Source organism: Prunus dulcis, chromosome 6 (genome assembly GCF_902201215.1).
Source record: "Prunus dulcis chromosome 6, ALMONDv2, whole genome shotgun sequence".
Taxonomy (NCBI): Eukaryota; Viridiplantae; Streptophyta; class Magnoliopsida; order Rosales; family Rosaceae; genus Prunus; species Prunus dulcis.
Window position 1 is genome coordinate 3,156,205 of NC_047655.1, and position 27,079 is coordinate 3,183,283.

Here is a 27,079-nt window from a genome sequence, read left to right on the forward strand (position 1 = left end):
AGACTCCTAACCATAATAGATAATTCAATCCTCGTGGCCCCTTGTCGATATTTGGTTTATCCAGTGTCATGGACATGGACCTCTTGGAGCTCTGGTCACAACCCAACATTTGCTTAAGAAATTATATTTGAAAATGACAAAAGTGACAAAAAGGAAATAATGAAAAATGTGTTTTGTATGGCTCAAATTCTTCAAATTTCTGCTGCTAGATTCCTTATGTGGGGGTGTTACTAGGCTAATGAGGCCCAGCCACGTGTTGTGTTGAAGACAGTATAAATCTAATAGATTTAACCACAAATTTGAACCGTGTGTCATCTTGTAATTAGAATGTTCTGTCATTCCGCATTATCACGTAGATCACGTATCATCTTGTAACTGGAATGTTTTGTGGCAAACATAACTCCAAAACAAGTTTTTCCATCTCATGATTTGATGGCATAGATGAAAAATATGCACTTAAAGCCTTGAGAATCAAGATCCCTAAGACAATCCTGCAAAAATATATGCAATCTGCATTACAGATTGCTAGAAAATTTAATCCCAACTCAAATATTCTCTTTCAGGTGTGGTGGACAAGACAAGACTTGCAATATCGAAAGCCAAGGGAACAGGGTTTTGACATGGGACAAAAACGGTGGTTTAAGATGCTTCCTCAAGTTCATTTCTCGGAGATTACAAAAATATTATTGTTGTTGTAACTGTTGCATGAATTACAATATTTTTAGTAACCCCAAACAAAAAAGAATTACAATTTTTTATTTTAAAAATATAATAAAGACTGTTAATTACTTTATGAATACTTTCAAGATTGATGAAAGTGATGCATGAACAGTGAAGGCCGCAAAGATGGAACTCTGCATGTGCTCCTAAGATGGCAGGACCGACATGTATATATAAAAATATATATACATATCTATATATGATATATCTCAAACCTTTCAGAAATTTGTCGTAAATAAACAAATAATCTGGCCAACAGAAATAGTAGCTTTATCGTGCAAGTCCAGATGAACCAACGACAGTGGAAAAGCCTGCAGAAAACAGATCCGGACAAGAGCAAAAACAATGAGAATATTTGTACAAGACTGTTCGTATTACATTTGCTAATTGCTGAATTATATATTTCATACATATTTTACCTCTGGAATTAAAGTGATTAGCAACCCAGTTAATAAGAAAAAAGCAAAGATTTATTTGTCGTGACCGACACAATTAAATCACGTAGTTATAGTTATTGATTTAATGATATTTCTCTTCGCTTTGTTATAAAAGATTCAAAAAATTGTTAATAATTTATGCATGCATATAAGACAAGATGCATTACTTTATTGATGTTTAATTCGACTTGTATATGTTGTTAATTTGGGTTCATGCACAATTAAGCTCGTTAACACCGAATTAGCAAATAAAACCATGTCTCAACTGACATCAAATACAGTAATAAGATAGCGTCCGACCAAAAAAAAAAAGAGAGTGATAAGATTGTCATGTCACCTGTAATTGGATTTTGTATGTTAGTGACTTGTTTTCCATACACCAGACAAAGAAATATACGAACTGTAAAAACATCCATTCTTAGTCTGACATTGATATTGAAGATAAAAAGTTGAAAACAAAATGACGAGAAGTGAGATTTTTCAATGCTACATTCTATGAACACATGAAAATACGATGCTTGTCTGTCAAATAATATGTACGATTATGTGTTAAATATGCACTGAATGACTTATAATGACCTAACAAGTGTGGTATTTCGATGTAATCGAACTGATAATTATATCATGAGCGTTACCGACTCTCAAGATGTGAACTCATAAATAAATAATACAAATTTATTGATAATAGCATTATCCAAATATTTGTTACAGAAAACGCATGCTCATGACTGAAATTTGTGTCGAGTACGTCATCGTTTTGGAGTTAAACCCCTTTAAGTTTAACCTCAAGTTCCCAGCTACATGCCTTAATTTCGCGGTCCAAAATTTAGGCACGAGCCCTCTGTGCTATTCAATGTAAGTCGGTCACCCATGTGACCAAACGCCCAACAAAATGGAGACATAATTTCTGATGTCCCCCATGCCCACGTAACACACCCAGAATCATTATTAATTTATACCTTTTTTGGTTGAGAAATTTATACCATTATACACATACATACAAATGTATATTGTAAATACAATTCTGATCTCTTGGACTACAGGGATCTAAAAGATTTGTGGTTACTTATCGTTAGATGTAAACTCAACGGTTCACTCACTCTTGCACTCCTTTTAAGAAACTTTTTTGAACTGTTGAATGTTACATCCAACGATGGGTGACCACAGTCTCTTGGACCTCTATGGTCCAAGAGATCGGGGCTGATTGTAAATAATACATAAACATTGTACAATGGATCTTACCCTACATGAACCCTTTTTGGAGTTAAAGATCGTAAGAGCTAGAGGAAGTCATCACGCGCTCTTTCATGTGCAATTTCTCGCTCGTTTATATTTTTACAATGAAAAAATCAAACTCGAAAATTATTAAATCAAGAGTTTTAAGATGTCATTCAGTCAACAAAAGAGAAACAAAATGGAGGCAAAGCCAACTTGGAAGGAAGACTTTTATTGCCTTAATTGGTTAATGATATATTACTATATTCAAGGCATACAGAGATATGTGCGGGGCAGTGATTAAACATAACACATGCACTACCCAAATTGACACACGCAAATGAAATGATGGGTTGGTTGCCACTTCCTACCATGAGCCAAGTTGCTTATAAGCAGATGACATTGTGCAGGGATTTGGAAAATTCTGTTTGCAAACACACAAAGGGTGTTTTAGTTTTACACCCAAAAAAAAAAAAAAAAAACCCTAATGCTTAGAATTCAATGCTTTCATTAACAAAATTTTCAGCCATGTGCAAGGATACCATTGATTCAACAAATAGAAGGGCATTTTCAACTTTCTTGGGCCCCAAACTAAAGATTATGCCCTGTACTTGAATTTAATTAAGCACCTAAAAACAGAGATCAGACATATGTTATGAGTGCAGAATGACAAACTGCGAGTGTGAATAACAACTAATTGGCACCAATCAGTGTGAACAAAGAAAATCTGAATATAAAATTCAAAATAAAAATTGTATGAAGTTGATGGCTGGGAAATTGCATGTGGAGAAGTTTGGCCCACTGGCGTAGCGGTTGGTAACCCCAACCAGAACCAGCGCATGTGCACTTGATTTTCTCAATCACTTGCTTCTGTGGCCTTTCTATTCAATGAAATGTGTGCAAAACTCAATCATAAGTAATCTCAAGTTTCCTTATAAATAGAGGCCCCCTCGTGCACTCTAAAGCACAAACCAAAACAAACACCTCCCCTGCATAAAAACCAAAGCTCCTCCTCTCTCTTCCTTTCTCATATTGAAAAATCATAACAAAAAATGTCACCTCAGGCATTGTCTTTAGCTCCTCTAGCCCTCTCTCTTGTTCTCTTCAATCTTCATCTTCATGGTGCTTTTGCTGATTATGGTGGCTGGGAAGGCGCTCATGCCACTTTTTATGGTGGCGGTGATGCCTCGGGAACAATGGGTAAGTCTAAATTTTACCACAGTAAAAAAAATTGGCAGTTGCTATACGCAGAATGACAAACTGGAAGTGCAAATAAACATTTCCCGGAAATTAAAAAAAGAGTTTTTTTTAAATTAAGAGTTGGGTTTGATATTTGATTTGGGTTTTTTGCAGGGGGAGCATGTGGGTATGGCAACTTGTACAGCCAGGGGTATGGAACCAACACTGCAGCTTTAAGCACAGCCTTGTTTAACAATGGCTTGAGCTGTGGCTCTTGTTATGAAATGAGATGCAACAATGACCCTAGATGGTGTCGTCCTGGAAGCATCATTGTTACTGCTACAAACTTTTGCCCACCTAACTTTGCTCAGTCCAACGACAATGGCGGCTGGTGCAATCCTCCTCTCCAGCACTTTGATTTGGCTGAGCCTGCTTTCTTGCAAATTGCCCAATACCGCGCTGGGATTGTGCCTGTTACCTTCAGAAGGTAAAAACGAAACATTTCTTTGCTTATAGTTTTCTAGGTCATACAGAATGGGGTAAATAACCATGGTGAAATTACAATTGCCATAGGTTATAATCCGTGAATATTGTCAAACCGAGAATCTCAATGATAATGAACGGTTCAGAGTTAGTAACAACATTGCTTATCACTAGTTTTCTAGATTATATAAAATGGGGTAAATAAGCATAGTGAAATTACAATTGTCATAGTTTATAATCCGAAAATATTGTTTTGTCAAAGAGTTTTATGTTCGGCATTCATGTTATGTTGTCGGACTAATAATTTGAATGATAATAAACAGTTCTGAGTTAGTAATGACACAACATATCATATATCTGATAAGAGAACATTAGCTGGTTATAATTATGTGTTATAAAAACTAATGGGAGGTGTTTTTCTGTTGGTGTTGCGCAGAGTGCCCTGTATGAAGAAAGGAGGAATAAGATTCACCATCAATGGCCACTCCTACTTCAACCTGGTTTTGATCACCAACGTTGGTGGTGCAGGAGACGTCCATTCAGTTTCAATCAAGGGGTCCAGAACAGGGTGGCAACCCATGTCAAGAAACTGGGGGCAAAACTGGCAGAGCAACACTTACCTCAATGGCCAGAGCCTCTCCTTCCAAGTGACCACCAGTGACGGAAGAACTGTCACAAGCTACAACGTGGCCCCTGGTAATTGGCAGTTTGGTCGGACTTTCTCAGGGGGTCAATTTTAGAGTTATTCCACTAGATTATTAGTAAAAGTTTGTATATCTATCTGCTGTCCTTTTTCTTTTTTACCGAGTGTAAAAGCCAAGAGTAGTTGTGAAGTGAAGGTTTGCTGAGGTGAGCTAAAAGCACCCGCTGGGCCTTTCACATTTGAGATTTTCTGGACGAGAAATGAACTTTAGGTTACAACCCATTTCTAAGTTGTAACATTAATAATATATATTTATAAAATCAAAGAGCTTTATAAGATGTGCACTATTTGCTGCATTTTTTATTTTTTTTGATAAAATGATATTCTAAACTATTCTAATGTACGAGAAGGGGAATTGAACTCGAGTGCAAAATGACGAATAGCACACTGCCTTGACCAACTGGCCTAATCTACATATGCAATAGAATTTAAAGCTCTTGCAGAATCCATTGAATTTGAACCAATCGTAAAAATGATTCCTCTATCCAAATGACCCAATTTAGTCCTAATTTTTATAGCTTTCTTGCAGAGTCCAAAATGATATAAGAAAGCACCAACCCTATCCACACAATCACTTCCATCAAGTTCTTTGGCTTTTGGTAGTAAGATGTAACTTTTTTTTTTTTTAATTAGATTCAGGAGGTTGCCTTTTTAGAGTTAGAAAGTTGTTGTATCTTTTTCAGCAGCAGAACATGGGGCACATGGGTATGTGCTGTATCAAAGGCTAGTCTATTAAGCTATGTGGCAACTAATTGCTGCCAAGGATAGTAGACAAAAGGGAAAAAACTTGCACATTGATCCTATTCTTTACAAAAGCATTTCTTACAAAGATAGAATCTATATAGCATCCATCTATGTAAATGGGGGAACATCACAAAAGTATTTAGGTTGAATCTCAACAATTAATATTTCCAAAACAAAAATGACAAGGACCAAAATGAAAAATGAGTCAATTTACGGGGACCAAAAATGTAATTAGTCTTGTTAAAATGCCTCCATAGAGACTGGGAAAGCAAGCAACTGGGGAGTTGGGCTTCTCCAGGCATGGACCCAAATGTTAGAATATTTTCTTATACCTAAGTAGCCTACCCTAGGGGAGCCCAGTACTTCTGACTCAGTCCAGTTTTATTACCCAAGACAAAAGATAAAAACCAAAAAAGAAGATTCTCTCCTCCTCCCTCTTTGCATGCTCGTGACTCTCCAGCTCAACTCTCTTCTTTTCTCTTCTCTCTTCTTATTGTACTCTTGTTTTTCTTGTGATTGTTTCTAAATTTTAATGCAGGGATTTAAATATAAGAGGTTTTTTTAAAAATTGATGTGTAATCTAGAGATCAATGGGTAATACTATCTAGTAAGTTCTTTGTTTTAATAGAAGTTGTGTTATTGTTAAGTTGTTAGTATCTATAATCTAGTTGTTGGTATGCTTGTCATATACCGTTTGGAAAATGTCATAAAAATAGAGCAGATTTTGTCAAAATTTCAATAAAAATGTTTCGATTAGAAAAATTTGCCAAAAAATTAGTTCTATTATTTTTGAATCCCAAGTCCATGCCTGAATTAGACAATATAACCGCCTTATTTAATAAAAATATTCGAGAATTTCTTTATCACTACAAAATCATCAATAAAGTTAAATATGATATACGCAGCATTACTCGAACTCGGGAGAAAGTGTCTTTAGATCAAAACATCACTTGGAGTTGGAATAGTGAATAAAATTTTTGTACTCTCCCAATACTTGCCGACGCAATGTGCCAAGGTCACACAAGTACTTGAGTATCCACCGCTGGGTCAAATGGTAAATGTACACGTAAACATCAATTTTAGAGGTCTAGAATAATGTACATGTAAACATCAATTTTTTTGTATTGTTTCATCATTAAATATTTTTCAAAAGTATAAATTGTATGAAAACATGGAAATGTACATTAAAAATCCGATGATATTTAAGGAAAAAAAGATGAGGTACAAAGAGTCGATGACAAATTTGTAATTTTTTTTTTTTGGTACATATATTACCTTAATCATTTTTGTAAATTAAATTAGGTTTGTTAGTCAAGAAATTTCATTATTTTGCATTTGGATTGATTCATGCATTGATTTTATATGCTTGTATTGTTCTTTGTTTCCATTATTGTTCGTCTCTACCGTGTTTTTTGTGGGCAGAGTAAGGCCTAGTGTTTGCCTTGGCTTGTCCCTCACGGTACCTATGTTGTAGGTTCTGGGGTTGCATCGTTGTTCTTTTGGTTCTTTTCTCCTTCCCTTGTTGGGTGTAGGCATACTAGGCAATCTCATGAGTTCCATTTTCGATGGTGTCTTTTATTTGTTTTATTTTATTTTTATATTTATATTGGAGAAAAGAAATTTCACTGAAATTCGATTATAGGTATCATGAAAGGCGCGGGGGGGGGGGGGGGGGGGGGAGGAATCCAGGAAATCCACCACTACCGTGGTTGGAACCCATTAGCTTTATTGATGTTTTCAAACACAGATTATTTTTTTATGGGCAGCCTAGCCTTACATTTCCGATCAGTCTCCATTGAAATTTTAGTGGTTTCCCCGATGTCTACATTTAGCCGTGGTTTGGTGCTTACTACAACAACAGATAGCTTTGACTTGTTACCATTAACTGCTTCATAGCCACATCAACCATGCTTTCGGTTTAGCCAATGTTATGTTGTTTCATTTATTTTTTTTTTAACTTTTGCTTTACATTTATTTTTCATTCATTTTTTTTAAAACTCTTATTGTTTAAATATCTAAGAGCTCTAAGGGAGATGTCAAATACCAAACATCAAATTTAAATTTTATGGCTGATGTGGCAATTTGACATTTTACACAATCTCAACCTCCAGCCTTCATTCCACATCAGCTTTCACACATCGATTGGAGAGATGTGAGATGTTGTTTATAGCTGTTAAATGCCTATGTGGCATGTTTGACACCAAAGTTGGAGATGCTCTTAGACTGCTATTTTGGTGCATTGATTGAAGCGTTGTTCAAGATTCCTCTTCTTTTGTTCCTGTGTGTTTGGTTTAGGTCGTGAATATTTTTTTAAAATTAGGTTATTGTCCATATCTCTCATATTTGAGTTTAGAAGGGTTTGCTTGCTATCTTTTGTACTCTTTTAGGGTGCTTCTATTTTATAGAGCATCTGCTCCAACAAAAAAAGAAGAAGTTAGAATCGAAAACAAAAATGTCACACTCATAAAATAATTTTCTAAAATCCTATTAAAAAAAGTAATTTTCTAAAAAAAATCATCAATATGACATTTATTTTTTTATACTTAAAAAGATGGACCAAATATTTTACCAAAAAAATAAAAAGATGGACCAAATATAGAACCTAGTATTCTAAAATGGGAAATATAACATTATTTTTATAATTAAAAAATAAATATAGACAGTGTCGGTGGTAGTTCATCTGTACCAACCACCGTAGAAGCGTGACAAGGGAGCAAAATAATATTAAAATTAGGTAGGAAATCACTTGAGGGCTACGTTTAATTTGGCAACTTAGCAACTGAAAATGAGAGAGCCATAGATCAGAATAGAAATGGGGGGAGAGAGAGAGAGAGAGAGAGAGAGAGAGAGATCGCATTAAATGGGGCCCACTTTTCCACCACTATAAAATACACGTGCTGATGCGGCGTAACAAGAGGCCGTCCCTGAATCGGAATCAAAAAGTCAACAAAACCCGGAAAAACAAAAACAAAAACTAAATCGCAATTTGCATTTGATTATTGACACGAGAATTAAACCAAGAACAAGCTCATAATACGCGCCATCAATGCCACAGTTGGTTTAAAATCAAACACTCGCTTTCTTCAACCGCAGTTGATTGTTTGATCGTTTGAGCTATTGTTTTTCGTTGATTTCAGCTTTCACCTTCTCGTTTCTGTACGGTAACTCTCTCTTTCTTTTTTCTCTGTGATTTGCTGTTTCTTTACGAAGTAGCAGATCTAGGGTTTCATAATCGTAGATTGGAGCGAATCTCGGTTTGATTTTTATTTTATGTGTTTGCCTGCCATTGTTGCAGTTGAGCTGCTTTGCGCCTGAATTACCTCAAATTTTGGATTAGTATGTTATAATGAGGTAAGGATTCAATGCTTAATTTGGTATGTGCACCTCTGTATATGGTCATATATGGTATGTTTTGTTTCTATTGTTGCTGGAAATGGCTGGACATTGTTTGAATTCTGCTGTCTGGGTTTGCTAGATCCATATAAAGCTTGGGCTGTGAATAGAGCAAGACTGCAAGACTGTGAAAATGGGAGACAGCCAGAAGTTCCACCTGGGGACCATTGGGGCTTTGAGTTTGTCAGTCGTGTCATCCGTGTCAATTGTGATTTGCAACAAGGCGCTTATTAGCACACTTGGTTTCACTTTTGGTGAGTAAGGCATCTGTTTGATTGAAATTTGGCGTAAGTTGTTGGTTTAATATTCTTTCAGGTGTTGCAGTATATGTTGGTGCTCTGCTTTGTTTGAGTAGTTGGAATTCTTTCCATGCACATTGTAGGTTTCAAGATAACCTTAAATAATAATAGTATGTTATTTTTTAAATTCATGCAGTTTTAGAAAAGAAACTATTCTAGTAAGTTTGGCTGGTGAACTTAAAAGTATGAATGTGGTTTCCTTGATGCGAGACCGAAGGGATGGTTGGTGATGAATGCAGAAATGGACGTTATTTGACCAAGGACCTATAGACAAGTACAGCCATGTCAATGGAAAACAGGTCCAATTGATGGGCATTACAAGGTTCATATGGATACATTGTCTACCAAATTGAACGGGCTTGCTTCTTGTTGTCGTTTCTTGCTAGCCGAAATTCTAAAACCTTTTAAAATCATTAAATCTCATTCTTGTTATTTGGATTATGTGACACCAAATGTCTATAGTATGTGGGTTGGAAATTATTTCTCCCTTTCCCTTTTTACTTGTTTTTTCTTTTCTTTGAATCATTTAAGTGCCCCCCATATTGCACACATTGTGATAATGTCATCAGTGGAAATACGTTGAGGTTAAAAAAAATTATATATTAGTGAAAACCACCATATGTTAGCAACAAATTGCAATTCAAAGAATGGTGAAATCTCAATCTGCTTGTATTAACTTTATCTGGAAAGGTTCGAGTTTTTAAAGTTATTTGTTTATCGTAACGTTTCTTTACATTAATATCTTGATCATCATCATCATATATGACTCACTTTTTCAAATATTAATGTACTTACTGATTCACATTATGGGATACACAGCCACAACTTTGACAAGCTGGCATCTTCTGGTCACATTTTGTTCTCTTCACATTGCATTATGGATGAAATTCTTCGAACACAAACCTTTTGATGCTAGTTCTGTAATGGGATTCGGAATTCTAAATGGAATCTCTATTGGACTTCTGAATCTGAGCTTGGGTTTCAATTCCGTTGGTTTTTACCAGGTAAATTTCTTCTTGTTTTTTCCTGCCTCCCCAACTTATGGTTTTCCCCCACCTTTCCCAATCATGCACAATGACTTGCTTAACTATTAATGTTTTTAGCTATCATGCCTCTGTAATTTCATATTTTATAAACGTGATCCCATTCGTGCTTTGACTGTTTACTTCTTTACCTAATGATATCACACATTCATTCTTTAATCCATCAAACTACTGTCTCAGCAGTTTAAATTTTTTATATGAACATTTCTGAATAAATTATATCTTAATTATCTACTTCAGATGACAAAACTGGCAATCATCCCTTGTACTGTTCTTTTGGAGACCCTTTTCTTTAGGAAGAAGTTCAGGTCAGTCTTTGTCATAGTTCAATACGTAATCTGATAAAATTATTATAGTAGGTCAGTTTGAACTGCAGTTTTTCTATCCTGCAAGCATGTTATATGCTATTTCACTTTTTACCTGTGTGGCTATATTATGAATGTACTTTGTAAATGTTTTTTCATCTAAAACAACTGTGTACTGGGTCTGACACTCCTTACCACTTTAATAGTCGAAGTGTTCAGTTTTCACTCACCATCCTTATTTTGGGAGTTGGAGTTGCAACAGTGACTGATCTTCAGCTCAATGCCCTGGGCTCCTTTTTGTCCCTGCTTGCAGTTCTCACAACATGTGTTGCTCAGATTGTATCCTAAGCTGGACTGAATTTTCTATTTCATTGGTTGCATTATCACATGTTTCATGTTTAAATAAAGCACATTTAATAAGAAAAACAAGCAAAATAGACAAAGAAGGCATCTGCATAATTTGGCATTAAGATAGCATGTATTGTTTTAGACCTTGACAGTTGTTCAGATGACCAATACCATCCAGAAGAAGTTCAAAGTGTCCTCAACCCAACTTTTGTATCAGTCTTGTCCCTATCAAGCAATAACCTTGTTCATCGTTGGTCCATTTCTAGATGGACTTTTGACTAATCAAAATGTTTTTGCTTTCGCGTATACCCCTCAAGTGCTGGTGAGTATTCGACATTTCCACAGGGCTGCCTACCCTGACCCCCCTATCCAAACATTTCTTTATCTGGTATCCTTCTGATAGTAACCATAACGTTGTCTATGTTGCAGTTCTTCATTGTTCTGTCCTGCCTGATATCTGTCTCTGTAAACTTCAGTACATTTTTGGTTATTGGAAAGACGTCTGCAGTAACCTATCAGGTCCTTGGACATTTGAAAACATGCCTTGTTTTGGCATTTGGCTACATTCTACTCCGTGACCCATTTAGCTGGCGCAACATTTTAGGGATATTGATTGCTGTAGTTGGGATGGTACTCTATTCTTATTATTGCACTCTCGAGAGCCAGCGGAAGGCTAATGAAGGATCCCAACAGTTGCCCCAGGTGGTTCCAGTTTTTTCATATCTCGTTCACATGTTTCTTTTTTATAATTTCCATTTTGTTATCTGAGATATTAGTCTGCACAAAATTAATATGATAGGAGGTCTCTCTCTCTCTCCCTCTCCCTCCCTAACTCCCACTCATCCTTTAATTGGTCTGTCATATTTTACTTCAATTTATCCCTTTAATCCTGGAATACTTTTGAATATATCATGTGGAAATGCTCTGCTAACACAACTTATCCACAAATTGGTTGCAGACAAAAGAAAGCGAAGCTGATCCTCTATTAGGTGTTGAAAACGGAAGTGGGATGCTAGGGGAGGATTCAAAAGTCCCTGTATGGAATTCGAACAAGGACCTGCATGCTTAAAGCCTGTTCAATCTATTGTGGTTCATTTGTGCCAGATTGAATTTAGCAGGGAAGAGCTATTCCAGCGATGAAGATGTTGCTGGCAAAGGGTTTCTATATGTGGCATTGTATGGGTTTTATAATTTCTATTGTAGAAGTATCCTTCAGAGTCAAAGAAATGACTTTTGCTATATAGCAGTTTTGGTTATTAATTTTGTCGGAATCAGGCTTCACCAATTGGATTCATTCCAGAATTTGGTAAGCCAGATGTACACTGTTGTACCCAAACACTGAAAAGTATTCATAATTGTTGTTTCTGGTTAGTTTCTACTAATTAGTTTCATTAGTGAAGAGAGTCAACTAGCCTTGATGTTCTGAATTATATGAAAATGTATAATTTTATTCTTCGATATTGGAGAGGTGGAAATCAAACTCAGAATCTCGGTGCATGGGTGAATGCTTAATCACTTGAAATAAAAAACTCTCTTTGCATGGTTTGAATTCACATCTGCAAATTAGCAAATGTTTGAATTCAAATCTGCAAAAGTAATGTTATATCTAAATGGTTAAGAACGTATACCCGTATGTTGAGATTGTCTTCCAGGAAAGAAAAATGTTCATCTATTCAGTTGGGTTAACTACAAAAAGATTATGCAAATACGATAAATATGTACATACATGTACAATATGAGTATTAAACGTCAAAATACTAAATAATTCATACGAATAATAATTGTGAAAAAGTAAAAACTCAAAAGGGGACAATAGAGACTTGAATAATGGCCTAAATCTATTAGAGCATTATCCAATAGAGACTCAGATGGTATGAATGTAGTGGTTGTTGAAGGTGGCAGCAAATCTATTAAGAGGTATGCTAAGGTTATGCTTAGGCGCATAAACTGGGCTGAAGCTGTAAAAGATGATGAAGAAGAAGATGACGATGTAAACAATGATAAGCCTGCTAACAAGTGTGTGTTAGTATGGCAAGGAAGTGTTGCCAGACCGAGCTTCAGTAGATTTTCTGTTCACGAGTGCATGACTGAAGCTGCTGCCCGGAAGATTTTTGCTGATGCTGGCGTTGCTCATTATTGGGATCTTGCGGTCAATTTTGCGGATGATGAAACTTGAAAGTGGGTAAGTTTATAATGCCTTTACTTTCTCTGTTGTTGCTGCAAGTATTGTTTTTCAATGTGTGGAGTTACTTTAGAAACAACAAATTTCTCTTCGCCTCTTGGTTTGAGTAACATAGAACATGGCCAACCGATTTCGTGCCAAATTAAGGCTGGACTCTTATCTGTTTGTACTAGAATATAGTAACTCCCAAGAGGGTTATCTATATATGTTTTGCAGCAGAAAACATGATGCTTGGACTCCATTGCAATAAAGCTAGCATGCATGATTGTTCTATACCACAAGAACCAAAAGCGAAAAGACTTTTAGTTTCCAAGCTTTTATATAGAACATGGTAACTTATGTTTCGTTCTGTTGTGCTGTCCATTTTATTTGTGGACCAGCATGCCTTAGCAAACTTTAGAGTTCTTGAAAGTGTTTGCCATATCTCCCAACTGGATTTTGATTTCTGCAAGTGTTCCCTCCGCCGAAGGAGGCATAACTTCAGCGTAGGCTCTGCCATGCAGCTCAGCTCCTACAGGAAAGCCGCAAGCTTTTGAATGAAAATATTCGTAGAAAAGGAAATTTGACCAAAACGGTTGATGCAGATATTCATATTTGCCTCCCTCCATGCTCATTCACATACCGATAGATAGCTGATCACGCCCATTTTCTGCTTTGACTTTGGGGCCTAGTCTAAGCTAAGCCCTTCTTCTCCTGTACTGGTTTGAGTCAGCTTCTAATTCGGTGAGGGATGGGGTAGGGTAGCCTACCTATATTTAACTATCTATTAAGAGCATAACCTTAGCATACCTCTTAATAGTAATGGATAATGCTCTAAATTATTAATAAACAAAAATGGGGAAAAACTTGTTTTTTTTTAAAAGATAACAGTACCTATGCAAAGAGTATAGCCCGTTCGGCTATACTATTTTTAAAATTTTTAAAAAAAGGACACCGGTAAGGCCGGGCGGCTGTATTTATTTGGCTATACTATTTGGAGGAAAAAAAGGGAGGGACCGCCTAGCGCCCATTGCCCAACTAGCGGTTCAACGACAAGTGTCAAGACAGTATAGCCGGCCGGTTATACTATTTTTCTATAATTAAAAAAGGGGTATAGCCGCGCGGCTATACTTTTTATTTAAAAAATTATAAAAAAAGGACCCTTCTATTTGCACAGTCCCGATCTCTTGGACCACAAGAGTCCAAGAGATTGTGGTCACCCACCGTTGGATATTAATCCAATGGTTCAAAATGATATATATAAATGCAATATGACATAAATGATTATTACCCGATTCAAGTCAACCGTTGAATTTACATCCAACGGTGAGTGACCATAAATCTCTTGGACTACAGGGGTCCAAGAGATCAGGACTGTCTATTTGCATTAGTTTATACTTTATAGATACTAATTTGCTAATTTCGATATATATACTTTATAGATTTAATTTTTTTAATATAAAATTTTTTTATTCAATATTATGCGAAAATTATGTGTATAATACGTTAATTTTTTGTGTATTATTGAAAATGTTGTAAAAAACCAAGTGTATTAAACATGAAAAATCATACGTATGTGTATAATACGAATATTAAAAGTGAAATTTCTCAACTATAGTATGTGTATAATATGATTCTAAATTCTTTATATATATATTAACTCTAGAAAAGTAAAAATTTATAAGAAGATAATAGAGACTCGGTTAATGATCTAATAGTAATGAATAATGCTCTAAATTATCAATAAACAAAAATGGGGGAAAAAGAATTGAAAAAAATATCACAATTGTTGTAAAGTAGAATGGGTGAAGCCCATGTAAAGTAGAATGGGTGAAGCCCACATAGTCAAAAGGTGAATAGTGATGATTGGGTAGAAACATCATTATGTCTTTTCTTTTATTCACGGGTGCCATTTAACATGCCTATAAATAGGCAACCTTCCTGCCTGCAAATTGATGTAGATGAAAGACAGAAGTGGAAGAGAAGGAAGAAAGAGGGTGAGTAAGTGGAGAGGAAAGAGAGCAGAGAGAAATTCTCCTAGAGAGAAAATTTAGTGAGCCACACATATTGTAAACACTAAAGTTGTAGCCCTATTATTATATAGTGGAAAAGTTACTGCTACTGCTCTCCGAGGACGTAGGCATAGCCGAACCTCGTTAAATGCTGTGTCTCATTTACTTTACGTGCAGCTCAATATTTTAGCACATATCCCAGTTCATTTTATAACACGTTATCAGCACGATTTCTCTATCTCTAAATTCAGTGCCTCAACGCTCTCTCTCTCTTTCTCTCCTCACAACTCTATGCACCTCCTCCTAATTCTGGTTCCTAGAACCGAATCTTTGGCCTGCTGATAAGAAAGCAAGACGCTGCAATGATGAGTTTCTCTTTCATCCACATGTCCAATAATGGATGCTCCAGATCCAAGTCCCAAGTCAAGTATCAACCACTGTGTGGCCACCGTCCCTCATCTCCTTTAATAAGCTCCCCATCAAAGCTCTAACCTTTTGCTCTCTTCTGCAAATAACACAAGGCTTACAGAGCTGCAATGGCAGAAGCCTCCGCTCCGATAGCCCCCCAACTCTTTCTCAGATTATTCAACAAAAGTAATGGGGAAGAAGAAAAAGCACAGCACCCTTGTTCTCGTCCACAAATTTTTCTTAGCCACTGACCCAAGGAAAGTGCTAAAGCATCTTTGATGAGAACTGCAAAACCCACCGAAAGAATAAGCGATAAGATCTCTGCTCCCTTATCTTCTCTATTATTTTAATATTATATAATTATATTGATCATAAAAAGCAAGTAAAGGTGTACAGGAGGAACTTGTGCAGATTCACGTTCACCCACTTTATTTACAAAATGGCTTATTATCACAAAACGTCCTTAAGGTTTACGAAACTATCAGATTGCATCCTTAATGTTTTTTTGTGTCACTTATGATCCTCAAGGTTAGTATGTGCAATCACAAATGGTCCCTGCCGTTAGGTTCTGTCAAAAACTCAGTTAGTTTGCTGACCTGGCATACATGTATATCACAAAACATCCCTGAGGTTTACACACTTATCATAAATGGTCCCTATGAATTTTTTATATTTTTTTATTTAAAATTCGTAAAATTTTGGTTTTCTTTTTAAAATTATTTATAAATGAAAAAAATCATTTATAGAAGGATTTTAATCTTGAGGACCATTTATGAACCCTAAACCTTTAGTTTTTTTCATTTTAAAATTTTATGAATTTTAAATTATTTTTAAAAAACTTCATTAGTTTGTTGATGTGGCATATATATGGAGCCAACATCTACAATAATATAGTGTCACATGTATTTAAAATTTAATATATTTTTTAAAATAATTATAATTCATAAAATTTTAAAAAGAAAACAAAAATGTTATGAATTTTAAATTTAAAAAATTAAAAAATTTCATAAGGACCATTTGTGATAAGTCTGTGAACCTCAAGGATGTTTTGTGATATACATATATGCCACGTCAGCAAACTAACAGAGTTTTTGACGAAACCTAACGGCAGGGACCATTTGTGATCATGCATACTAACCTTGAGGACCACGAATGACCAAAAAAAACATTAAGGATGCAATCTGATAGTTTCATAAACCTTAGGGACGTTTTGTGATAATAAGCCTTTACAAAATTATAGGAAGATGGTTTGTCTCTACTTTTCTAGTTACATATATTAATATAATAATATTATATTATTTCCTATTTCCTCTAGTTTTGAGGGGAATTCCACCGAAAGAAAAAAAAAAAAAAGGGAGGCAATTCAAGTTGACAATATATATATATATATAATATAGTATATTTATTTGCTATTCTATTATTAACCACTAACAAAAATAGATTCTTGGTAATATTAAACATATTATTAGTGGAAGGCCGTTAGTAATACTAATACTTTTCTTATCTTATTCAGTGGTGGTTTTATCCCCACATTTATTTTATTTACTGTATAGTGTAGGTTTATTACCCATACAACAGTATCTATTTAAAAGGGTGGCGCGGGTTTATCGTCCACGCCTTTATTTTTATGTATGGAGCAGAATTATTGCCCATACAACAGTATCTATTTAAAAGGGTGGCGCGGGTTTATCGTCCATGCCTTTACTTTTATTTAAATGTATGGGGCAGAATTAGTGCCCATACAAGCACGTTTACTTTATTGCAAATTTACTTTTACTTAAAGTATGATGTGGAATTAACCCTCATACTTTATGAATTTACTTTACCGCACATTTAATTTTATTTAAGGTATGGTGCGGGATTAACGTCCATACAACAAGCAATTTAATTTATGAATTTATTTTACCGCACATTTACATTTATTTAAAGTATGGTGCGGGTTTATCGTCCATACCAGTAATTTATTTTATGGATTAATTGTGCTGTATGATGAGTTTTTACAGTATGCAGATCAGGACCAGAAGTTCCTTGATCCTCATCATACAATTACATCAGGACTTGAAGATCCTTGATGATGATATTAATATGAGAGCTGGCAGTCTCTCCGGTACTATATTTGTAAACATGTGATTGGACTTGAGGGTCCTTGATCCCTGACATGTAAATAAGGACCTGGGGTTCCTTAATGATGTAACAGTACCGTATTGGTTCATAGTGCCGTACACATGGATAATAACTGTACTGGCAAATGTACTGTACACATGAATAGATACGTATTCATGACTTGATGAATAGTACCGGATATATGAATAGTGACGTATACATAAATATTAACCATTTTGGGTAAACCGTCACTATATACAAAAGGGAACCTGCAGTTCCTTAAACTCATGGATGAGCAATTAAATGAGATGCCAGAAGTTCCTCAAAATATGGACAATTATGTAAGGGCTTGAAGTCCAAAATATGTACAAAAATTGTAAAAATGTCCATACCATGAGAATATGTGATTTTGGCCCGAAGTTCAAAATCTAAGGGGATTGAATGTCCATACCATGAGAATATGTGATTTTGGCCTGAAGTTCAAAATCTAACAGTGTTGAGAACCTAAAGTTCCAACAGTTAAATGGACAACCCTTGAGGTATTATTGCAAATTGTGGTACACCACATATTTCTTTGGCATAAGAGAATGATGAATTTAATAAAGTTCGATTATGTTATAATCGACACCTCAAGGAAGAAATATATTTTGTGAATTCCGGTTGTTAAAAATACACCGTGAAATGGATAATATCAGTATAAACCTCAAATGATGAATTGAGGCTCCCCACATATTTTGTTATATCTGGGCCGGAAGCCCATGGATCCAAATATATGAGAGATCCTGAACTTGAAGTTGTGGGTATATAGTAGTTAATGCTCTTCACTACTATATTGCGATATTATCGTGGCTTTTACTCAATCCATATTTCATGTCCATTTGAAAAGGGCGAATAAATTATGAGTTTGTGTTTAACCCGGGCCAAAAGTTCTGGGCTCACATGCATTGAAATATGAAATTTGGGAGAGTCGATGTGGTTATTTGAACCTATAAGGCACAAGGTTCCAAACCGTCATTTTGAAAAGACGTAAAAACCACAGGTACAAGTTTAAGAATGTGCGCAATTATTATAACAGGAAAGGAGCATATAACAGATAGATTTTTTCCACCTGCAATGAAGGTGCAGGCCCTGTAAAATCTATAAAATTACATTATGTTCTGGAAGCCTCTGAAGGAAGAGGACGGCGCCTCTTAAGCTTAGCCATGAGCCTCTCGTGGTCTCCCAAAATTCTTTCATTGGAGACCTGCAGCATGTCTAGCCTTCTCAGTGTATCAACGGAGTACGAACTCACCAGTTTCAACAAGGCATTATTCTCTCCTTTAAGTTTCTCAACCTCCTGTTGAGACTCATGAAGCATTCTTTGAAGAGACGAATTTTCAGTTGTTAGCTTCTGAACCTCGTTTGCTCTAGCACGCAAACGATCAGCCATGTTAGAAACAGAAGTAGCACTCTGAATGCTAAAAGCCATTGAGTCATCAATAGCCTCTTCCTCAGACCTCCCTGTCAACAACATTTCATCCATTGGAGTAATGAAATTCCTAGCTACTATGACAGCAGTAGCATCATTCATCATCACAGAATCATTAACTGTGAGATGACGATTTTGGGATACAAAGGATGGACGCCAAACTTTGGCGTCACTGGTTGTTGTGGGAGCATCATTTAAATTGAAATAATTTGGGCAGGAAGAAGAGGAAGCCATTTTAAGAAGGTTTTGAAGAAAGTCTTAGAAAAACTAAAGTTTCAGAAAATGAAGGAAGTTGAGTTGAAACGCAGTTGCTCCAATCAAGTTTTGCAAAGGCAATATCTATAGACGAAAATGTGGCAACATTTCCAGGATCCCAATATCTTCTCGAATCCCCATATTATCTTTTTCTTTTCCAGAGTCCAAAACTTCACGTGGCCTCTAATAATGCCTGTCGGCACTTTCGGCGTTTTCAAGTATTATTTTTCAAAGCCGATCTTGCTTTACGGATTTCACGGAGCTACTTTTTCAAAAGTACCCCGAGAATCTCGCAATTTTCCTATGGTTAATTTGAAATTCACCGGTTCTACCTATTCATTTTATTTGTGTATAAATGTGTTACTAACGAAATTTTCTTTGCAGAAGACATCCAGTTTTCCTCCATACCTAGTGATGCGATATCTACTTGTTTTTCTTATTAGTAAGCACTCAATATGCCCGAGAAGCAAGACTATCTCTGATCATCCATTCAGGAAGCGAGACTATCCCTGATCGCGTTTCCGCTGCATTAGGGAACTGTGAAGGCGACCTTATGCTCTAATCTCCTGAGGTCCTTCTAGACTAGGAGAAATGAGAGCTTGTTGTCTGCTCCCACCAGCTTCCTTCCTTGATTGCTTACCTTACCTTGCAATCAATATCACAATTTTTGTATTTTTTCTTTCTTTTTATAACTCTCTGTTCATAAGGGATTTTATTTCTTTAGAATGAACATCCGAAGAAAGAATCCATGAAGTGATCCTAACTCTGAGGGTTATTTGTTTTTGACAGAGAAAAGAATTGTGATTTTTGCTCTTGCAGGATATAACTAGATCATCAAGCACTACATTATATTTACTGGGCCGATACAAGCTTGAATGATACTTGAGAAAAGTTTCTCCCACCTAAGGATGTAAGCAATACTTGTGTTATTTTATGCTTATATACTTATTTGATATTTTATCTTGAAAGGTAACCAAATGGGGAGATAAGTCCGTTCCAAAAGAATGGCTTGTATGTATCCATGAATTATTAATGCAAAATTTTACAGATTGCAAGTTGGATACATTGATAATACACTGCACAGATTAAAGTCCCATAAGAACAAAATATGGGTATAGCAGTGATCAATATGATGCACGCCTGTTGCGTAGCAAATGATGTGGATTGAAGTCCCGAAAGGACAATCCTTTGACATGTCAATATTGATATTGTGCACGCCTAATGCGTAGCAAATTGTATGGGTTAAAGTCCCAGAAATTAATTGACATGTATGTATTAATCTGTGGCATGCCTGCAGCATGACAGATATATGGGTTCTAAATGTTCCAACTCCCTAAATGGAGATTATCCACGCCCTACTATAAAATAACGCTCCATTGGAGGTTATAATCCACATTCTCACATAATAAAAGCCCCCTGAAGTGGCTTGGGTACCCAAAAGCAAAGAAATGCTTATAATTGATGTATGCGCATGCACATGAGAATGGTGGGATCATGAATTGATGAATGACAAATTTTGATTTTGGAGTAGCTACTCAAATCATCAATGGGCTGTGTTGATTGGAACCACGTTCAATTATTAAATGTCGACAATATCATTGGCCAAAATGGAATGAGGTAATTCCATTATAGATGAGAATGAACGTGAAAGAACAAACCCACAGTACGAACCCCAAAATTTGTTAATACTGAAAGTTATACTTGGGTGTTCGGAATAAAAGGGAATATACCTACTTTGTATGACACAATGTTTTTTTGGCATAAACAAGGAATGTTGGGTTTTCTCCATATTTATAGATTCAATTGTGCCCCTTTATTGCACATTTACGGAGACCAACATGTTATCTTTAAGGGTTATTAAATGCACGGAGCATATCACCAGAAGCGATTCCCTAAAGATGTATAAATAGCTGGGTTAAAGCTATATAATGTGTCATAAAGTTTAATCCCTTTAAACAAAATCCTTGAAAGGATTGAAATTGCATGAAGCAAGTCCCTGAATGACATGTGCCTGAAGCACAAAATCTGTACTCAATGTTAATGTGCATAAATTGCCTCAGTGAGTATATTGATTATAATGTGTTTGCAACACATTAAAGCTTCTGAAGAGTTCAAGAAATATTTGTCTCGACTTAAAGATCGAGCATTATGCCAACGAGATTCTTGCTTATACTAAGAAAGTATTGAAGCATTTTTATGAGGATTATCCGTTGGACACTTTAAGGATTTTTCGGAAGTATATTGGACCGGACATCATATTTTCCAGATAGGGCTCAACTCCATCACCATCATTTTGGGATGATGTGAGGTATATTTGATGCTATCTCCGCATAACACCATGTACGGGCATATTCTTTCAAGTGAACTTACAAATAGCCCAAGTTTTGTTGGAAACGCGGACTCTGAAAAATTTTATGATTTACATAGAGATAGCTCACTGGAAATATATTTACTTACTCAACTACGAGAATTATTAATTGCTACATCCTTCACTCACTCCGAAAGATTCTCACTCCAAAAGGTAGTCATGAAGACATCAGGGGGAGATATTAATCAGGGGGAGCATCCAGAAGTATGCTATACAGATTGTTGTACTTTTCTTTCTTCCTTCTATCAGTTTTCTACCTCACTAGGTTTTCTCCAAGCAAGTTTTTAATGAGGCAACCAATCTAGGGACATGTGATCTCCAAAGGGGAGTGTTGTAAAGTAGAATGGGTGAAGCCCATGTAAAGTAGAATGGGTGAAGCCTACATAGTTAAAAGGTGAATAGTGATGATTGGGTAGAAACATCATTATGTCTTTTCTTTTATTCACGGGTGCCATTTAACATGCCTATAAATAGGCCACCCTCCTGCCTGCAAATTGATATAGATGAAAGACAGAAGTGGAAGAGAATGAAGAAAGAGGGTGAGTAAGTGGAGAGGAAAGAGAGCAGAGAGAAATTCTCGTAGAGAGAAAATTTAGTGAGCCACACATATTGTAAACACTAAAATTGTAGCCCTATTATTACATACGTGTCGTTCACAAGTTTTTCCGATTACAGGCTGTGCTGTGGCCAGTGCAATTTTTCCACTGAAACCTAGTGACCCTCATCTTTGAAAATGGCGCTGAGAGCTGTAAGCAGGAGAGGCCTAGCAGTTCTAAGCAGAAATAGCGGGGGCTTAGGCTTGGGGTTAGGGCTTGTGACAGTCCGTGGATTGAAGATCTTCACGCTGCCCGACCTGTCTTACGACTATGGGGAACTGGAGCCCTACATTAGCGGAGAGATCATGCAACTCCACCACCAGAAGCACCACCAGACCTACGTCACCAACTTCAACAAAGCCCTCGAGCACCTTAACCAGGCCATGGCCAAAGGCCACTCCCCCACCATCGTCAAATTACAGAGCCCCATCAAATTCAACGGCGGAGGTTCGCTCTTATTTCACTCAACCTTGTATTTGATATCTCTTTTATTATTTACTTATTAATTAATTAATTGATTAATCATGGGTATTTTGATGTGGAAGGTCATATAAACCACTCTGTTTTCTGGAAAAATCTGACCCCTGTTCGAGTACGTTCATATTCCAAGTCCCAATTTTGTATTGATTTTATTTGGGTTTAATATTTTGGCTTTCTTTTTCCTATTTTGAAATTGTATAATAAATTGTAATGGGCAGGAAGGAGGTGGTGAGCCTCCAAAGGGTTCCTTAGCACGGGCAGTTGAGAATCAGTTTGGTTCCTTAGATTCCCTGATTCAGAAAGTGAATGTAGAAGGTGCTGCTTTGCAAGGTTCTGGTTGGGTGGTAGGTCCTTTTGCTGCTACTTTGCTTTGCTGTTTCTTCCATTCAAAGTTTTTTGATGGATTTTCGCAAAATGAGTAGACCCAACCCAAGTATTAAGATTTTATGTGTATTTCAATTGTTGATAGTGGCTTGCTCTTGACAAAGATCAGAAGAGGCTTTCTATTGAAACCACATTCAATCAGGTATAGTGTAGTTCACTTGTGCTTTGCTATTCAATTGAAGTCTTTTGGTATATACACCATTTAGTTTTTTAGATGTGGAGATGCTATGTGCTGCTTTGAAGTTTTATATCTATTGCTTTTTACATACTCATTGGTTCCCGCCGATAATTTAAAGGGTACTTTTAATGCGTTATTGTGCTGAAGCTAATTGATACGCAGATGCCACACACTTTTAGTTCCATTGAATTTACTTCTCTTGATGGTAAATTAGTATTCCAATTTCCAGGATGTGCGGCGTACTGTGTTGCCTAACTTAAAGTTTATGTAGGATCCGCTTGTTGCCAAAGGATCAAGTTATGTTCCTCTCCTGGGGATAGATGTATGGGAACATGCTTACTACTTGCAGGTAAATTTGCTGTTTTTTAGTACTTTTGTTATCGGAATATGGCTGTTTCATAACTAATTGACACTGAACAAAAGTGCTTGATTCAATAAGGTCTTTTAGATGCTTTGTTCCGATACTTGAGATACTGAAGGTGTGCTAGTAGTTTGATAAAAAGGTAAATTATATGGTGGAATGACACCTGAAATTCATCTATACTTTGCTGTGATGTCTGAAACTGACTTTTTGATATACCCATATGGGATTTTATCAAGTTCATGCTTTAAGCTATTTAGGCCTTGAACTGTCTGTCTTGATTCTTCATTATGAAATATACCTTAGCAACTTCAACTATTGACATCTGTGCAGTACAAAAACGTGAGGCCAGATTATCTTAAGAACATATGGAAGGTTATTAACTGGAAATATGCAAGCGATGTGTATGAGAAAGAATGTCCTTGAGGCAAAGCCACAGCCCTGGTAAGTTGCAGGTAGGGTCTGTCCAGTCTGTGCAGGAATAATAGGCATCTGTTGATGGGAGTCCAAAACTTGTAATGAGACTTCCCGTCATTTTTGGTGATGCGTGGGGTATCAGCTTTCGCGAACTCGTTTCTTTTTTTCTTCTTTTTTCTGTGAATCTATTTTCCTCTTGTGTGTAATAAACCCTGTATAACAAATGAATTATTTGTTTACTTAAGTTGACAATGGTGAAGCATGGAGCTCCATATTGTAGATCACTTTTCTTATTTTGATTTGTAATTATCTTTGCCCATGGATCACTTGTGAAACAGTTTGATGGTTTTGGTTTGTGGATGGTTGTGCACAACACTGTTTAGGGTTTGGATTTGAGCAATTTCGAGTTGAAAAGAAAGGGGGACATTCGAGCAATCCCAATTTTGAAAGGAGAAATTATTACATCTGCCTTAGCAAAATCATACTTGAAATAAAATTAGGGATGGTGAAACGAAATTTCTTGAAACAATACTAATATGACAGACAAAATATTAGTAACCAAGAATTGAACAAAGTGAAAAATGTCAATAACAGTCTATAAATCATCTTCAGCTTGAACGTTCCCTATTCCTTTTCTCCCTCGTATTTTAGGATTAAATCAATTATTTTCCCCTAAGAATTACAGACGAAGACCCAAAATGAAACTTTTGACCAAAAGAAAACAAAATCTTTTTAACCTTGAAAATATGAAGATAGTAATTAAAAAATCATTAAAAATATATTTAATAATAATAAAAATTGATCCCCCAAAAAAAGGAAAAAGAAAATGACAACAAACGGACTTTAGCGGACCCGGCCCGAGTGGATTGTAAGACCCCGCAAAACCCTAGTGCAAAAAGCGCATATATATCGTCCTCTTGTATATATAAAACTGAAAGGCCGCCGAAGCATTAGCAGCAGAAAGCTCAGATCGAGACGGCTTAGGGTTCAATTCTCGGAAATCAGTCACTATGGTAAAGCTTAGCTCCCCAAAATTTCAGTTTAACTCAATGTTAATTTCACATTGCATCATCTTCATCCTCATCTCTCTTTCACTGTATATGTCTCTGTTTGCAGACTTTCAAGAGAAGAAACGGCGGGAGAAACAAGCATGGCCGTGGCCATGTAAAGTTCATCCGTTGCTCTAACTGTGGCAAATGCTGCCCTAAGGTGTTTTCACTCACCCTTTCGTTTGTCATTGGAGTTTAAATATTTAGAAAGTATAAGCTTTAATAACCAAGTTCAATATGAATTTTCTAGGTTTATTAGGAATTTCAAGTGGGTTTTGGTTTTCTAATTAGTTTTAGGCTAAATTTGGTATTGGGTTTGTGTGAAAAAGGACAAAGCTATCAAGAGGTTTCTGGTGAGGAACATTGTTGAGCAAGCTGCAGTTAGGGATGTCCAGGAGGCTTGTGTTTATGATGGTAATTGTTTTGCTCCTTTTCTGTTTAATGTTTTAATTTTTTTTCATCATAATGGGTAATCTGCGTATTTGATTTTGTTTTTTGTTTTAATTTTTGCATTTTGATATTGATTATTGTGCTGATAATGTTTTACTGGGAATGCTATTTGAAGCTTACACTCTTCCTAAGCTGTATGCAAAGATGCAATACTGTGTTTCTTGCGCCATCCACTCTCACGTTGTGAGGGTTCGATCGCGGGAAAACAGGAGGAACCGTGAACCCCCACAGCGTTTCAGGCGTCGGGTATGTTCTAATTTTCGTCAGCCATTTATTTTATATCTGTTATTTGCTTTTAGGTTCTGCCTCTATGCCTTTTAGTCTATGGTTCAGTGTGAGGTTCACTTTCTTTAAATCCGATGATTTCTGTTTGTTCAATACTTGTATCTTTTCATAATTTGGTGTCTAGAATTGAAACATTGTACATTATATTTCAGTGGATGAGTCTGTATATGTACAAACTTCATAAATGTAGCAGCTAATACCTGATACCACGATGAATTCCTTAATAAGGTTCAAATGTACCCAATGTCAAAGACTCTGTTCTATATGCCTTTTTTCTTAGGATACAGTCAGGACTTGTATGTTTTTTCTTTTTGTGGAAATAGCGAGCAAGGTTGGTTAGTTAATTTTTAGACTCAAATGCATTTGCATTGAGGTTATCAAATCTGCAAGCATTAGAAATTTGTGCTAGTCATCTGGGTGCACGCTTTAAGCACTTAGAGTGAAACTTGGTTTGCTGTTTTCTTCCTGGTTCTTATTTTTTTCATGAAGAAGTTGGGTAAATGTTCAAACTTGGCATGATGCGCTTCACATTATTTGGTTGTGCAATCATTGTGCTTTCTTTGTTAATGACATCGAGGAGCTGGACTGGCAAATGATTTTGGTTTGAATTTGTTGCCTTAGTTCATGATTATATTTACCATCATAGTATTATCTCTATATTCACTGGCGGAGTATTTTCTCCCAAAAAATTTCTAATATATGCTTTTGATTTTTGTATTCAGCTGTTTGCACGTCTAGGTTTTTATTTGCGTATATGATTCATCTCTTCCATGTTCTTTTAGTTTACGTTTCTATTTCTCTTTGTGCATATCAGGAGGATACACCTAGGCCTGCTGCTCCTGGTGCACCTGGTCAGGCTCCACGCCCAGCTGGAGCATCAGCTGCTCGTCCATGAAAAGACACAACACCTGCTGCTCTGTTGCTTTGAGGATGTGCATTGAGGCTATTACTTTTGGCTGCTGCCTTTGCCATATTTCCATTTTATTGTTGAAAGCGTGTTTGACTCTGATTATGACTAGTGTGTAGTATCTTGTTGAGTTTAATCTTATATGTCATAGTATCATCTTGTGCTAAGGTAATTGGAAAAGGTAGCAGGTGATTCAAAACCTGAGTTTTTTTTCTTTTCAATGGCTCTAGTATGAAGTGATATTCTTACAAGTTTCCATCAATTTTATTCGTTTGAGCAATGGCTTTTAGTAAAGAACTTGACCTGGTTGTTGGGATGATCCTTGATC

At 36.2% G+C, this 27,079-nt stretch overlaps 4 protein-coding genes across 6 annotated transcripts; all 4 read left to right on the plus strand.

The window, feature by feature from the left end:
• Positions 1-3,184: 3,184 nt before the first annotated feature.
• On the plus strand, positions 3,185-5,017 carry LOC117629970 (expansin-A4-like). Its single transcript, XM_034362658.1, has 3 exons — positions 3,185-3,572; positions 3,726-4,038; positions 4,471-5,017. The coding sequence occupies exons 1-3, from the start codon at positions 3,425-3,427 to the stop codon at positions 4,772-4,774; spliced, it is 765 nt and encodes a 254-aa protein (XP_034218549.1). The 5' UTR covers positions 3,185-3,424; the 3' UTR covers positions 4,775-5,017.
• A 3,361-nt stretch (positions 5,018-8,378) lies between these two features.
• LOC117632335 (UDP-xylose transporter 3) lies at positions 8,379-12,329 on the plus strand. Of its 2 annotated transcripts, none has more exons than XM_034365779.1 (9): positions 8,379-8,642; positions 8,777-8,832; positions 8,957-9,128; positions 9,993-10,177; positions 10,457-10,524; positions 10,728-10,860; positions 11,030-11,191; positions 11,299-11,571; positions 11,828-12,329. In XM_034365779.1, the coding sequence occupies exons 3-9, from the start codon at positions 9,008-9,010 to the stop codon at positions 11,936-11,938; spliced, it is 1,053 nt and encodes a 350-aa protein (XP_034221670.1). In that variant the 5' UTR covers positions 8,379-8,642; positions 8,777-8,832; positions 8,957-9,007; the 3' UTR covers positions 11,939-12,329. The 2 variants fall into 2 exon arrangements, with proteins under 2 accessions (XP_034221670.1, XP_034221671.1); XM_034365780.1 differs by having other exon boundaries at positions 8,379-8,637.
• A 9,952-nt stretch (positions 12,330-22,281) lies between these two features.
• Positions 22,282-24,379, plus strand: LOC117630656 (superoxide dismutase [Mn], mitochondrial-like). 2 transcript variants are annotated; one of them, XM_034363354.1, is made up of 6 exons: positions 22,284-22,687; positions 22,786-22,832; positions 22,939-23,064; positions 23,190-23,246; positions 23,554-23,631; positions 23,977-24,379. In XM_034363354.1, exons 1-6 carry the CDS (start codon positions 22,378-22,380, stop codon positions 24,067-24,069), a joined length of 711 nt encoding a protein of 236 aa, XP_034219245.1. In that variant the 5' UTR covers positions 22,284-22,377; the 3' UTR covers positions 24,070-24,379. The 2 variants fall into 2 exon arrangements, with proteins under 2 accessions (XP_034219246.1, XP_034219245.1); XM_034363355.1 differs by lacking the exon at positions 23,977-24,379 and having other exon boundaries at positions 22,282-22,687; positions 23,512-23,626.
• A 560-nt stretch (positions 24,380-24,939) lies between these two features.
• LOC117630657 (40S ribosomal protein S26-3-like) lies at positions 24,940-27,031 on the plus strand. Its single transcript, XM_034363356.1, has 5 exons — positions 24,940-25,073; positions 25,177-25,269; positions 25,439-25,523; positions 25,675-25,805; positions 26,659-27,031. The coding sequence occupies exons 1-5, from the start codon at positions 25,071-25,073 to the stop codon at positions 26,737-26,739; spliced, it is 393 nt and encodes a 130-aa protein (XP_034219247.1). The 5' UTR covers positions 24,940-25,070; the 3' UTR covers positions 26,740-27,031.
• Positions 27,032-27,079: the final 48 nt, after the last annotated feature.